Below are 12,453 nucleotides of genomic sequence, written 5' to 3'. Positions count from 1 at the left end.
GAATATGTTTTAGTTTCTAATATGTTTTAGTTAACCATTTATTTGACTATATATATATTTTTAAACCGGTGCATTAAATATGTTCTAATTATCAAGACTTTTGTACTACTTAGCAAAATGTTAAAAGTCTGGGTGTAAGACAGTTTTGCACTGTTTTTGTCCTATCAGAACTCAGGATAAGACCCAGATGCAGACAGTTTTAATCAGATGTTTATTAATGAAACAGGGGGCAGTCAGATGACCGGTCAAGTGGAGGCAGAGGTCAGTAATCCAGGGCAGTGTTAGACAGGTACAGAACGGCAGGCAGGGTCAGGGCAGACAGTGGTCAAAAACGAAAAAACGGGCAAGAGAGAAACAAGAGTACAGGAAAAACAAGCTGGTAGGCTTGACGAGATGAACTGGCAACAGAAAACACAGGTATAAAAGCACAGGGGGAAATGGATGACACCTGCAGGGGGGTGGAGACAAGCACAAGACAGGTGAAACGGATCAGGGTGTGACAAAAACAGTGAAATCCAGACACTTAAATGCTTTAGAAAAAAGAAAAAAAACATATTGAAAGCTGAAAAAAAAGGTTTAAGGTTATTTTAGTCTCTACTTATTGGATGTGAAATAAAACATCGAAATAAACATGATCTTAATCTAACCCAGAGACCATTTATGCCCGTATTTACAAAATCCCCCATTTTATATTGTGTGGGGGAGAGCGAGACAGCGAGAGATTTAAAATTGGGATTGGTTACAATCCTAGATCTATGACCAGGGGCAACTTTATTCGTGGTAAGGAGGTTCATAGGCAGTGAAACACAATGGGACAGTTTGGGCATGAGCATCTAGGAGAGAGAAGTCAGCACAGCATCAGGTGTTCCTCATGGTGCTCCATAGAAATCCTCCTTAGTTCTGATTTGTCAGCTCTTCTCACCCCTAGGACAAGAATAGAAAAGGAAAGAATATAATGAGAAACAGAGCGCACCAGGGCTATTACTCTGTGGGTGAAATGACAGGTGACAAAGGAAATAATGATTATATGTGCTTACCTCACTAGATGTCTTGATTCAAACTCCGTGAGCTCTTGGGAGACTGGGGAAATGTAGAGGTTGAAAACAGCATGGCTTCCTCTGGGCCACCTTGTCTTGCTCTTTGTCCCATCTTCAGGGTCCATCATCTTGGGTTGATTTCAATCCTACAGCATATATCCAATATAGTTTATGAAATCAATTGAGGCATTGAACATATACTAATAAGACAGCTCAATACACCTACCTCAAACCCCAGCTAACTGATGCAACATTGCTGTAGCCTACACAAAACCACAGATTTTTTTACCAGATGCTCAACATTTTCCTTTCTTTCTGTGCCACCAAATGTTTGCATTCTACTGGTAAATTGAACAGGTTATGCTAACACTGTAACATTATGGAAGAATATTTAAATTAAACAGATGGTTAGCGCGGAGAAGTAGGACGGCAAAACCATGACTTATGTCACGCAACTGAGAGCCGTGTGAACCAAATCACATGGTTGTGACAGCTAAGCTGTGTTGCCATTCATGCTCTCCCCATTGACTAGACCAGGGCTGTCCAACCCTGTTCCTGGAGATCTACCATCATGGTGCAACACAATCTCACACTCAATTCATACAAATATGTACAAAAAGTATTTCAGCAGACACAGTGACATCTACTGTAGATGGCTAACAATATTAGTTATTTCTTGTGTAGTTTGCAATTTTCCCTATCATGAGATACTCTACCTCAGGTGAGCAAAACCTCAAGACTTCCTTAAATATTGTGCACCGGCTGTTGTTTACAAAAATACATAGACCGCCACCCCTTGTCTTACCATAGGCTGTTCTATCCTGCCGATACAGCGTATAACCCACCAGCTGTATGTTATTCATGTCGTCGTTCAGCCACGACTCGGTGAAACATAAGATATTACAGTTTTTAATGTCCCGTTGGTAGAATATACGTGCTTGTAATTCATCCACTTTATTAACGAGCGATTGTACGTTGGCCAATAGTACCGATGGCAAAGGGAGATTAGCCACTCGTTGCCTGATCCTCACAAGGCACCCCGATCTCCTTCCGCAAATTCTCTTTCTCCTGCGACTGACTGGGATGAGAGCCTGTTCGGGTGTCTGGAGTAAATCCCTCTCGTCCGTCTCGTTAAAGAAAAATGATTCGTTCAGTTCAAGGTGAGTAATCTCTATTCTGATGCCCAGAAGCTCTTTTTGGTCATAAGAGACAGTAGCAGCAACATTATGTACAAAATAAGTTACAATGTGAAAAAAGAAACAAAATAGCACGGTGGGTTAAGAGCCCATAAAACAGCCGACATCCACTCTGGCGTCATCTCTCATCTATGCCTACTGTAAAGAAATACAGAATGTTCGAGTAATTGTTACAGGAGTTTTCAATCTACAGCATTCATGCTGTAAAACACATTTACGGTATGGCTATTATACTGTGCATTAGGATAGTAAGTAGATTGACATACACCTACACCATTTTTTTGTTGTTGCAATTAAACACTGGAGTGATAGATGTGCAGAAGATGAATGTGCAAATAGAGATAATGGGGTGCAAAGGAGCAAAAAATAAATAAATAACAGTATGGGGATGAGATAGTTGAATGGGCTGCTTAAAGTTAGAGAGGGAGATATGAGTCTCCAGTTTCACTGATTTTTGCAATTCTTTCCAGTCATTGGCAGCAGAGAATTGGAAGGAAAGGCGGCCAAAAGAGGAATTGGCTTTGGGGGTGACCAGAGAGATATACCTGCTGGAGTGCGTGCTACAGGTAGGTGCTGCTATGGTGACCAGTGAGCTGAGATAAGGTGGGGCTTTACCTAGCAAAGACTTGATGACCTGGATGACCTGGAGCCAGTGGGTTTGGCGACGAGTATGAAGCGAGGGCCAGCTAACGAGAGCATACAGGTCGCAGTGGTGGGTAGTATATGGGGCTTTTGTGACAAAACGGATGGCACTGTGATAGACTGCATCCAATTTGCTGAGTAGAGTGTTGGAGGCTATTTTGTAAATGACATCGCCGCTGTCAAGGATTGATGGGATAGTCAGTTTTACGAGGGTATGTTTGGCAGCATGAGTGAAGGATGCTTTGTTGCGAAATAGGAAGCCGATTTCTAGATTTAATTTTGGATTGGAGATGTTTAATGGGAGTCTGGAAGGAGAGTTTACAATCTAACCAGACACCTAAGTATTTGTAGTTGTCCACATATTCTAAGTCAGAACCGTCCAGAGTAGTGATGCTGGACGGGCGGGCAGGTGCGGGCAGCGATCGGTTGAAGAGCATGCATTTAGTTTTACTTTAATTTAAGAGCAGTTGGAGGCCACGGAAGGAGTTAACACAGTGTCCAAAGAAGGGCCAGAAGTATACAGAATGGTGTCGTCTGCGTAGAGGTGGATCAGAGAATCACCAGCAGCAAGAGCGACATCATTGATGAATACAGAGAAAAGAGGCGGCCCGAGAATTTAACCCTGTGGCACCCCCATAGAGACTGCCAGAGGTCTGGACAACAGGCCCTTCGATTTGACACACTGAACTCTGTCTGAGAAGTAGTTGGTGAACCAGGCAAGGCAGTCATTTGAGAAACCAAGGCTGTTGAGTCTGCCGATAAGAACGTGATGATTGACAGAGTCGAAAGCCTTGGCCAGGTCGATGAATACAGCTGCACAGTATTGTCTCTTATTTATGGCGGTTATGATTAGAGGTCGACCGATTAATCGTAATGGCCGATTTATTTAGGGCCGATTTCAAGTTTTCATAACAATCGGAAATCTGTATTTTTGGACACCGATTTGGCCGATTTTTTCCCCCCATTTATAATTATTATTATTTATTTTTTACACCTTTATTTAACTAGGCAAGTCAGTTAAGAACACGTTCTTATTTTCAATGACGGCCTAGGAACGGTGGGTTAACTGCCTTGTTCAGGGGCAGAACGACAGATTTGTACCTTGTCAGCTCGGGGATTCAATCTTGCAACCTTACAATTAACTAGTCCAACGCTCTAACCACCTGCCTCTCATTGCACTCCACGAGGAGCCTGCCTGTTACGCGAATGCAGTAAGAAGCCAAGGTAAGTTGCTAGCTAGCATTAAACTTATCTTATAAAAAAACAATCACTCAATCATAATCACTAGTTAACTACACATGGTTGATGATATTACTAGTTTATCTAGCGTGTCCTGCGTTGTATATAATCGATGCAGTGCGTATTCACGGAAAAAGAACTGTCGTTGCTCCAACGTGTACCTAACCATAAACATCAATGCCTTTCTTAAAATCAATATACAGAAGTATATATTTTTAAACCTGCATATTTAGCTAAAAGAAATCCAGGTTAGCAGGCAATATTAACCAGGTGAAATTGTGTCACTTCTCTTACTTTCATTGCACGCAGAGTCAGGGTATATGCGATAATAATAAACGTTTTGTTTTCGAAATGATAGTTTCCGGATTCGACCATATTAATGACCAAAGGCTCGTATTTCTGTGTGTTATTGTGATATAATTAAGTCTATGATTTGATAGAGTAGTCTGACTGAGCGATGGTAGGCAGCAGCAGGCTCGTAAGCATTCATTCAAACAGCACTTTCGTGTGTTTTGCCAGCAGCTCTTCACTGTGCTTCAAGCATTGCGCTGTTTATGACTTCAAGCCTATCAACTCCCGAGATTAGGCTGGTGTAACCGATCTGAAATGGCTAGCTAGTTAGCGGGGTGCACGCTAATAGCGTTTCAAATGTCACTCGCTCTGGGACTTGGAGTAGTTGTTCCCCTTGCTCTGCATGCGTAACGCTGCTTCGAGGGTGGCTGTTGTCGATGTGTTCCTCGTTCGAGCCCAGGTAGGAGCGAGGAGAGGGACGGAAGCTATACTGTTACACTGGCAATACTAAAGTGCCTATAAGAACATCCAATAGTCAAAGGTATATGGAATACAAATGGTATAGAGAGAAATAGTCCTATAAATACTATATTAACTACAACCTAAAACCTCTTACCTTGGAATATTGAAGTCTCATGTTAAAAGGAACCACCAGCTTTCATATGTTCTCATGTTCTGAGCAAGGAACTTAAACGTTAGCTTTTTTACATGGCACATATTGCACTTTTACTTTCTTCTCCAACACATTGTTTTTGCACTTTGTTTTATTTAAACCAAATTGAACATGTTTCATTATTTGAGGCTAAAATGATTTTTATTGATGTATTATATTAAGTTAAAATAAGTGTTCATTCAGTATTGTTGTCATTATTACAAATACATTTAAAAAATCGGACGATTAATTGGTATCGGCTTTTTTTGGGCCTCCAATAATCGGTATCGGCGTTGAAAAATCATAATCGGTCGACCTCTAGTTATGATATCGTTTAGGACCTTGAGCGTGGCTGAGGTGCACCCATGGCCAGCTCGGAAACCAGATTGCATAGCGGTGAAGGTACGGTGGGATTCAAAATGGTCGGTGATCTGTTTGTTAACTTGGCTTTCGAAGACCTTAGAAAGGCAGGGTAGGATAGATATAGGTCTGTAACAGTTTGGGTCTAGAGTGTCTCCCCCTTTGAAGAGGCGGATGACCGCGGCAGCTTTCCAATCTTTGTGGATCTCAGACGATATGAAAGAGAGGTTGAACAGGCTAGTAATAGGGGTTGCAACAATTGCGGCGGATAATTTGAGAAAAAGAGTGTCCAGATTGTCTAGCCCGGCTGATTTGTATGGGTCCAGATTTTGCACCTCTTTCAGAACATCGGCTTTCTGGATTTGGGTGGAGAAATGGGGGGAGGCTTGGGCAAGTTGCTGTGGGGGGTGCAGGGCTGTTGACCAGGGTAGAGGTAGCCAGGTGGGAAGCATGGACAGCCGTAGAAAAATGCTTATTGAAATGCTCAATTATCGTGCATTTATTGGTGGTGACAGTGTTTCCTAGCCTCAGTGCAGTGGGCAGCTGGGAGGAGGTGCTCTTATTCTCCATGGACTTTACAGTGTCCCAGAACTTTTTGGAGTTTGTGCAGGATGCAAATTTCTGTTTGAAAAAGCTAGCCTTTGCTTTCCTAACTGTCTGTGCATATTGGTTCCTGACTTCCCTGAAAAGTTGCATATTGCAGGGGCTATTCAATGCTAATGCAGTATGCCATATTATGTTTTTGTGCTGGTCAAGGGCAGTCAGGTTTGGAGTGAACCAAGAGCTATATCTGTTCCTGGTTCTACACTTTTTTGAGTGGGGCATGCTTATTTAAGATGTTGAGGAAAGCACTTTTAAAGAATAACCAGGAAAATACGAGCAGGATTGTTTCATTCAGAATGAAACAAAACAGGTTTTGCATATGCTATTTAAAGAACTGGTTTAGATTCATAAATAGGCCAACAATAATAATGATATATAATAATAATAATAATGATAAAACAAAATATAATAGCCCCAAAAAATCAGCATGTGGAAATCCTAAAAACGCTTCTGCTCAACTATACAAATTTGATTATAGATGCATGCAATACATCACAATTTTTGTAAATGTACCATCCAGCACTTCCAACTCAAAACCCCTTCCTGCAGCTATGCTTATTAGTGAGCTGGACAGTCAATAAACTGTGTTATAATTTCTACACAGTTTGGATTTAGTCATTTTAAAGTATATTGAATCGCCCCCCCCCCTAATTGTTTTTATAAAAAATAAAGAAATATATAAGCAATAGCGGCCAAGAAGTGCTCCGCATATGTGGGAACTCCTTCAAGACTGTTGGAAAAGCATTCCAGGTGAAGCTGGTTGAGAGAGTGCCAAGAGTGTGCAAAGCTGTCATCAAGGCAAAGGGTGGCTACTTTGAAGAATTTGCTTAACACTTTTTTTGTTTTTTTGTTACTACATAAATCCATATGTGTTATTTCATAGTTGTGATGTCTTCACTATTATTCTACAATGTAGAAAATAGTACAAATAAAGACAAACCCTTGAATGAGTGGTTGTGCCCAAACTTTTGACTGGTACTGTGTATGACTAAAATACTCAAACCACCAGCAGGCTGGATTGGCTGTATGTTTGACACCTTTATACAGTACAGTGTAAAACTCTCTCAATAGATATTGTTTAGGGAGCGGTTGAAACGTACATAATTGTTACCAGGAGGAAAATGGGGGAGGGTCATGCGTTTTCAATTTCAGTCAGGGGGAGGAGGGTTTTGTATTTTTTTAAATTTAGTCCAGGGGAGGGTCATGCAATGCGTAGTAGATGAAATGTCATATTTCTCAGTGTTTGAGAATTAGTTGCTTCATATAGTATCTCGATGTGTGCCCGATTATGCCCCACATCCCTGATTCTCTGCTCTGTGTGCAATTATCAAGTACTCCTAGTGTAGTCTCAATAAAATGATCCATAGCCTATACCCCTCAAACTCAAGTCTGGACCTCGAAGCCAGTTCCACTGCATTGTTCTCCTCCTAAACAGGGACTGATTTAGACCTGGGACACCAGGTAGACCAGGTAGAACAAATCAGGTCGAACAGAAATCCAACAGGCTCCGGATCTCGTAGGGTAAGGGTTGAGTACTACCCTTGGCCTATACTACAGGCTATAAGAAGAGCATACTTGGAGAAGCACAGGGCAAAGTTATGTTTCTAAGACAATATACTTCCTTCCCAAGTTTTTGTGCTGCTGGGATGGTGTATATTAAACTACACTGCAATGGATAGGCATTCTGTATTATGAGCCCCGGCTTGCCCTGCTCTTGCTGATGTAAACCCTGTTGTGCTGCCTAACCAATGACTGTGGTGTGTATGGTGGCACTTCAGGGGGCAATATCTGTGCAAGCGACTAGGCCTACTGATGTCCTGTTCAGTTTGAGAGGTAGAGCACTTAGATTAGCAGGACTGGAGGTAATCCTGCTACTGCTATAATTGATTTGAATAAAAATCTATTTGTTTTGTTTCCTAATGAAACTATTTGTCAGAGTTACTGACCTTGACAATAAGCCATATTCGAGTAATTTACATAACTTACATTATTATGAAGCGGCAGCAGAACATGGGTGTTGAGTAGGTTCATTCGAGAAGGCCTAATGCATTTAAACCGTTTTTGATTTGACTTTAGGCTAATAACAAGAGGGCTTTGTGTTGGAGCGTATTTCTTCCTATTTAAGAAAAAAGAGGTATGCCTTCCTGTTTGACAGACGAAATTATAGTCTACTGTCCATAGATTTTGTCAACCAATTCCTTCAGTCGTGTGTTAACACCAGGGCTCGAATTGAGGGGGTATGTGAGGGTATTGTGGCTTTTGTTAAAGAAAATGGCTAAAGCATAGGATGCAGGGGGAAGACGTGACTCCGATGCACATGGCATATCTTTGGTTTGTCTCTATGACATTGAGGCTGCGCTGCAACGTTCTATACCTGAGGAGGCAAAAAAAATGACTTTGCTTGGGAAGGAATGTGTGATTCTGTCATTATGAATTGACGTTCGACATTTCAACAGGCTATTAAACAACATACTAATTCTAAATCAGTCAGGAGCAAGCCAGGTAGCCTAAGAAGGAACAACAATTTATTATTTAGGCTATATTATTATTTCAAGGCTATAGCCTGCCTATACATTTTGCATTTAGGCTGTATACAAAAAATGATTCCTTACTATTGAATAATAAAACAAAATGCCTTTATTCTACAGTGCAGTCATTTTACAGTACCTTCTGAATTCACTTTTAGAAACATGAGTTTGGCCAGTCTTTGGTTTGAGGATCATGCAGTGAGCTATGCATGCCTAGTTTGTTAATTTAGAATACTGTAGCAGATGCTCTTGTATTCCCATGCCCTAATCACAGACAACACAAAACAGTTTTGTAACAACAATGGCATGGAATAAAATAGAATAAGAAAATGATTTCCCAAATGAAAAAAAGTTACAAGTGCATATCGCTTTTTCTTGAATTCATTAATGATCAGTTGCTTCAGTTGTAACTGGTTCTGTTGCACTACATTTCTACAATTGATAGACAACTTTAGCCCTGTTCCTATCATCTTTTTTAACAATACCCTGAATAGAAATGTAAAGGTCTCCGGTGCTGCAGCATGCGCTCATTCGGTGTCATGCTCTGTTGTGGCATTAAAAAAGATTCTGCTTGTCACCAGTCATGTAGAATTGCATGAAATGCATTTATAAAAGGCATGTTTTTCTCAGCCTGAAAATAAGAGATTCATGCAGTGTTTTTATTATAATGTATATCTTTTCACCCCTACCATTGTCTGCGGTGGTCTGCAAATCCACAACCTTCTGGCTAGTTTGTCATGTAATAGTAATAAAATGAAGAACAGTTTCTAAAACGGCATATCTAAGGCTCTGGTCTGTCCTAGGATTGAGGGTAAATTATAGGTATGTTCTCTGCTATCCACTTAATGTTTGAATTATTATTGTGGGTATAGGGGTTGATCACTTGTTTTTTTTATGTTCAGGGAGGGTCGGGTAATATATTTTACTGAAGGGAGGGACATTAATTTTCATTTAAGAGAAGTCCGATTTTTCTCCATGTATCCCTCATTATAAATAACGTACAGTCCCTTACACCTCCTCAGTAGCTGTGCGTGTAACAGTGTCTGGTAGGTTTTAAACATGGTGAATGAAGGTGATCCACAGTGGTGTGCCCTCTCTTTCTCAGACATAGGCGTCCTGGCCGTAGGAAGTGGCAGCCTGACTCCGTGATAGAGCAACTCCAGAGTACACTCTGTCCCTGGGCTGGTATGGGTAAGGTCTGAGGAAGGGAAAGAAGAGAGGAAGAATGGGTGAGGACACACATAGATGTGGATAAGGAAGGATACAGACACACACACAGTATCCACTGAACTCACTGTTTCTCAGACGTGCCCAGTTTGCAGGCACATGTCAAACATGACCCTCCAGTGAGAGCAAGAACAGCCGAGCACCAGCCAATGTAGAGGCCCTCTCCGATTTCATACCTGCAACACACAGTACTTCCTACAGTTAATCAAGTTCATAAACGGGCTTTGGAAGCGAGACTGCTCTTCTGTCTAAAATACAGCAGAGGGCAGCAGTGTGCTACTAGCCTCATTACTGCAGTTGGAATAGGCCAACAGTCTCCTCTCACTTACTTTATCCCGGGATATAATGGGTTAAAAAAGTCCTGGGTGATGTTGAAAGCATACCAAGACACTGAGATCATTGTGCACAGGCCTGAGAGAGAAATTGAGAGAGAGCGAGAAAGAGAGAGAAGTTAATTGTGGACAAATTGAGATTTGGCAGTTATAAAACATAGAAGCAGTAATTAATTATAGTAAACTTGAGCATGCCCAGTTACCTTGAAGAAAGAAAAGCACACCACCAACGGCAACTATTCTACCCTTTAGAACCATGTCCTCTCCGGCAGCTTTAGAACACTGTACCCCGACCAGGGTGGCGACGAGCCCGATAGATCCAAAAATGACCGCTGCAATCATCAATGCTCGAGACGCCTGGATGTATCCTGCTTAAAAATAAAGACAAATTGTACAATCAAGATTAATAGTGCTATTACATGTTTTTTTTAATATACTGTAATAATAAATACAATGATTATCAAATTGGTTTCACATGTGATTTGTACAGAATCATATTGAGTAATGCACATTTTAATAGCCACACTTGAAACTAATAATTATGATAAATATTTAAGGATATGATGTATTGAAGTGGAACAGCCTTCTGTTTTGCTGAGTGGGGAAGGAAAATTGGCACAATCAAATACCAGAATTGTGTTGTATAGAATCAATTATTTGGCAGATTTTTATCTTTACCAATTACATCTTGATTCAACCTAAATTGATTGATTATTTATGTTGTTCTTGGATAATCATTTGTTTAACCACAAATGAAAAAGGTCAAGGTATTGCCTATGGGCCTTTACATATTCGTTTAACTACACAAAACGATATCAAACATCACAGGCAATAAATCAATTTACTCTTCAAACATTATTTCTTAATTTCTCTATTGCAATTGTTCAATTTTTTTTATTGATAAAGATTCCTATTATCTTGGGTGCACTTGCCGTTCAGGGCCAGTAGAGAGGGGAAATCGCGGCAGTTGTGGACACCAGTTGAGTCCGTGGCACAGGACATCCATAGGTTCTCATAGATGTTCGAGGTAATGATGACGTTCCCGTCATCCGTTGAAACCTTCCAGTAACGGTTTGGTATAGCTATCCCCACCATCACCCATCCAATGAACCCAAGCAGCAAGCAAACAACCTCCAGTATAGGATCCATTTAGATTTTTCAAGTAATTGGTGTAAATAAAAACAGAAGGAAAAGCGAGAAAAAATCGGATATCCTATCGTTAGCTTGTATCCTCTTCGATTTTATTCGATTCCCTTCTTTTTGTTTATGATATTTGTGCTTAAAAAAAATATAAGCATATAGCTCCACAGGATGAAATTCTGTTGAGTGTCTGCTCCCCTTCTTGGTCACGATTGTGTCAGGTTGTCAATGAGCAACAGACATGCTCAGTGATTTATCTTAGCCTACCTGTGTTCTCTCCCACCCCCTCACAAACACACACACGCACAGACACACACACACTTGTTTTTGCTACATCATGGGGAAACATGTCTGGGAGGTGCCTGACAGGGACAGCACTTTCTCAAATGGTCTAGGGACATGATCCAAACTGATACACGTTTCTTGTGCTTCTGCAATCTTAGAAATTACTTGAAATATCAAGATGTTATCATATTAACCACACCTGACATTTCACACCCTGCTGAGTACTTGTCAGAAAATCCACCCTAATGAGGACCAGTGATGTCATTACTATTTGCATTTCAAAGTGTGACATCACTGTGGTACTGCAAGGGACCAAGCTTCTGGTGCGTCTTTGCATTGCGTTTAATGGTTTACAACATTCTAATGTTTTTAAACCCATATGGGATAGTGGCCTAGAGGTGTGGAGAATGGTTATATATGGGATGTATATTCTGTAAACCTCAATCTGCCTCAGAAGTGAATCTTCCCCAAAGACTGGTACCACAGCTACCATTGTGCTGTTCCTTACTGGCAGTTTGGATAACAAGGTTGCTGGGTCTTATCTGCTGGAGTTAAATCTGTAGGATTCCAATGTGTCAACACATCCTATACATCTTTAGGGAAGCTTTCACGCTCTAGCAAACAAAGGGATATGAGGGGTGCTCGACAACTAGACATATACTGAAGATGTTCACTGATACATTTTTCTTTTTAAGACATTGAATGGTGTTCAAGCACTAAAAAATCTGAATGTTGAGGAATAAATGCATTCATATTGCACTCACTTCATTCCCTCTGAGGACAGATGGACATCCTTGTATATCTTATAACCCTTCTATTTTGAAGGGTCATGGCACCCCTACAAGACACCAATTACCCTAGGCCACGCCCCTTCCCTCCACACCTATTCCCACTCCCTAATCACCTCTCCTCTACCTTTTT

At 40.9% G+C, this 12,453-nt stretch overlaps 1 protein-coding gene across 1 annotated transcript; it reads right to left on the bottom strand.

The window, feature by feature from the left end:
- Nucleotides 1-8,639: 8,639 nt before the first annotated feature.
- LOC139561198 (claudin-15-like) lies at nucleotides 8,640-11,452 on the bottom strand. Its single transcript, XM_071378146.1, has 5 exons — nucleotides 11,040-11,452; nucleotides 10,311-10,475; nucleotides 10,105-10,186; nucleotides 9,844-9,951; nucleotides 8,640-9,746 (listed from the first exon to the last, which is right to left on the bottom strand). Exons 1-5 carry the CDS (start codon nucleotides 11,254-11,256, stop codon nucleotides 9,650-9,652), a joined length of 669 nt encoding a protein of 222 aa, XP_071234247.1. The 5' UTR covers nucleotides 11,257-11,452; the 3' UTR covers nucleotides 8,640-9,649.
- Between the last annotated feature and the right edge of the window lie 1,001 nt (nucleotides 11,453-12,453).

The sequence above is a fragment of the Salvelinus alpinus genome, chromosome 31 (assembly GCF_045679555.1).
Source record: "Salvelinus alpinus chromosome 31, SLU_Salpinus.1, whole genome shotgun sequence".
Taxonomy (NCBI): Eukaryota; Metazoa; Chordata; class Actinopteri; order Salmoniformes; family Salmonidae; genus Salvelinus; species Salvelinus alpinus.
This window is presented reverse-complemented; position numbering and strand designations above follow the sequence as displayed.

What these genes read in the sequence shown, in the direction of transcription:
- LOC139561198 (XM_071378146.1), bottom strand. Translation starts at nt 11,256, where the DNA reads ATGGATCCTATACTGGAGGTTGTTTGCTTGCTGCTTGGGTTCATTGGA. An exon ending in CCATTATATCCCGGGATAAA is followed by an intron (nt 9,952 to 10,104) that starts GTAAGTGAGAGG and finishes TGTGTGTTGCAG; the next exon opens with GTATGAAATCGGAGAGGGCC. An exon ending in CTGGGCACGTCTGAGAAACA is followed by an intron (nt 9,747 to 9,843) that starts GTGAGTTCAGTG and finishes TCCCTTCCTCAG; the next exon opens with ACCTTACCCATACCAGCCCA.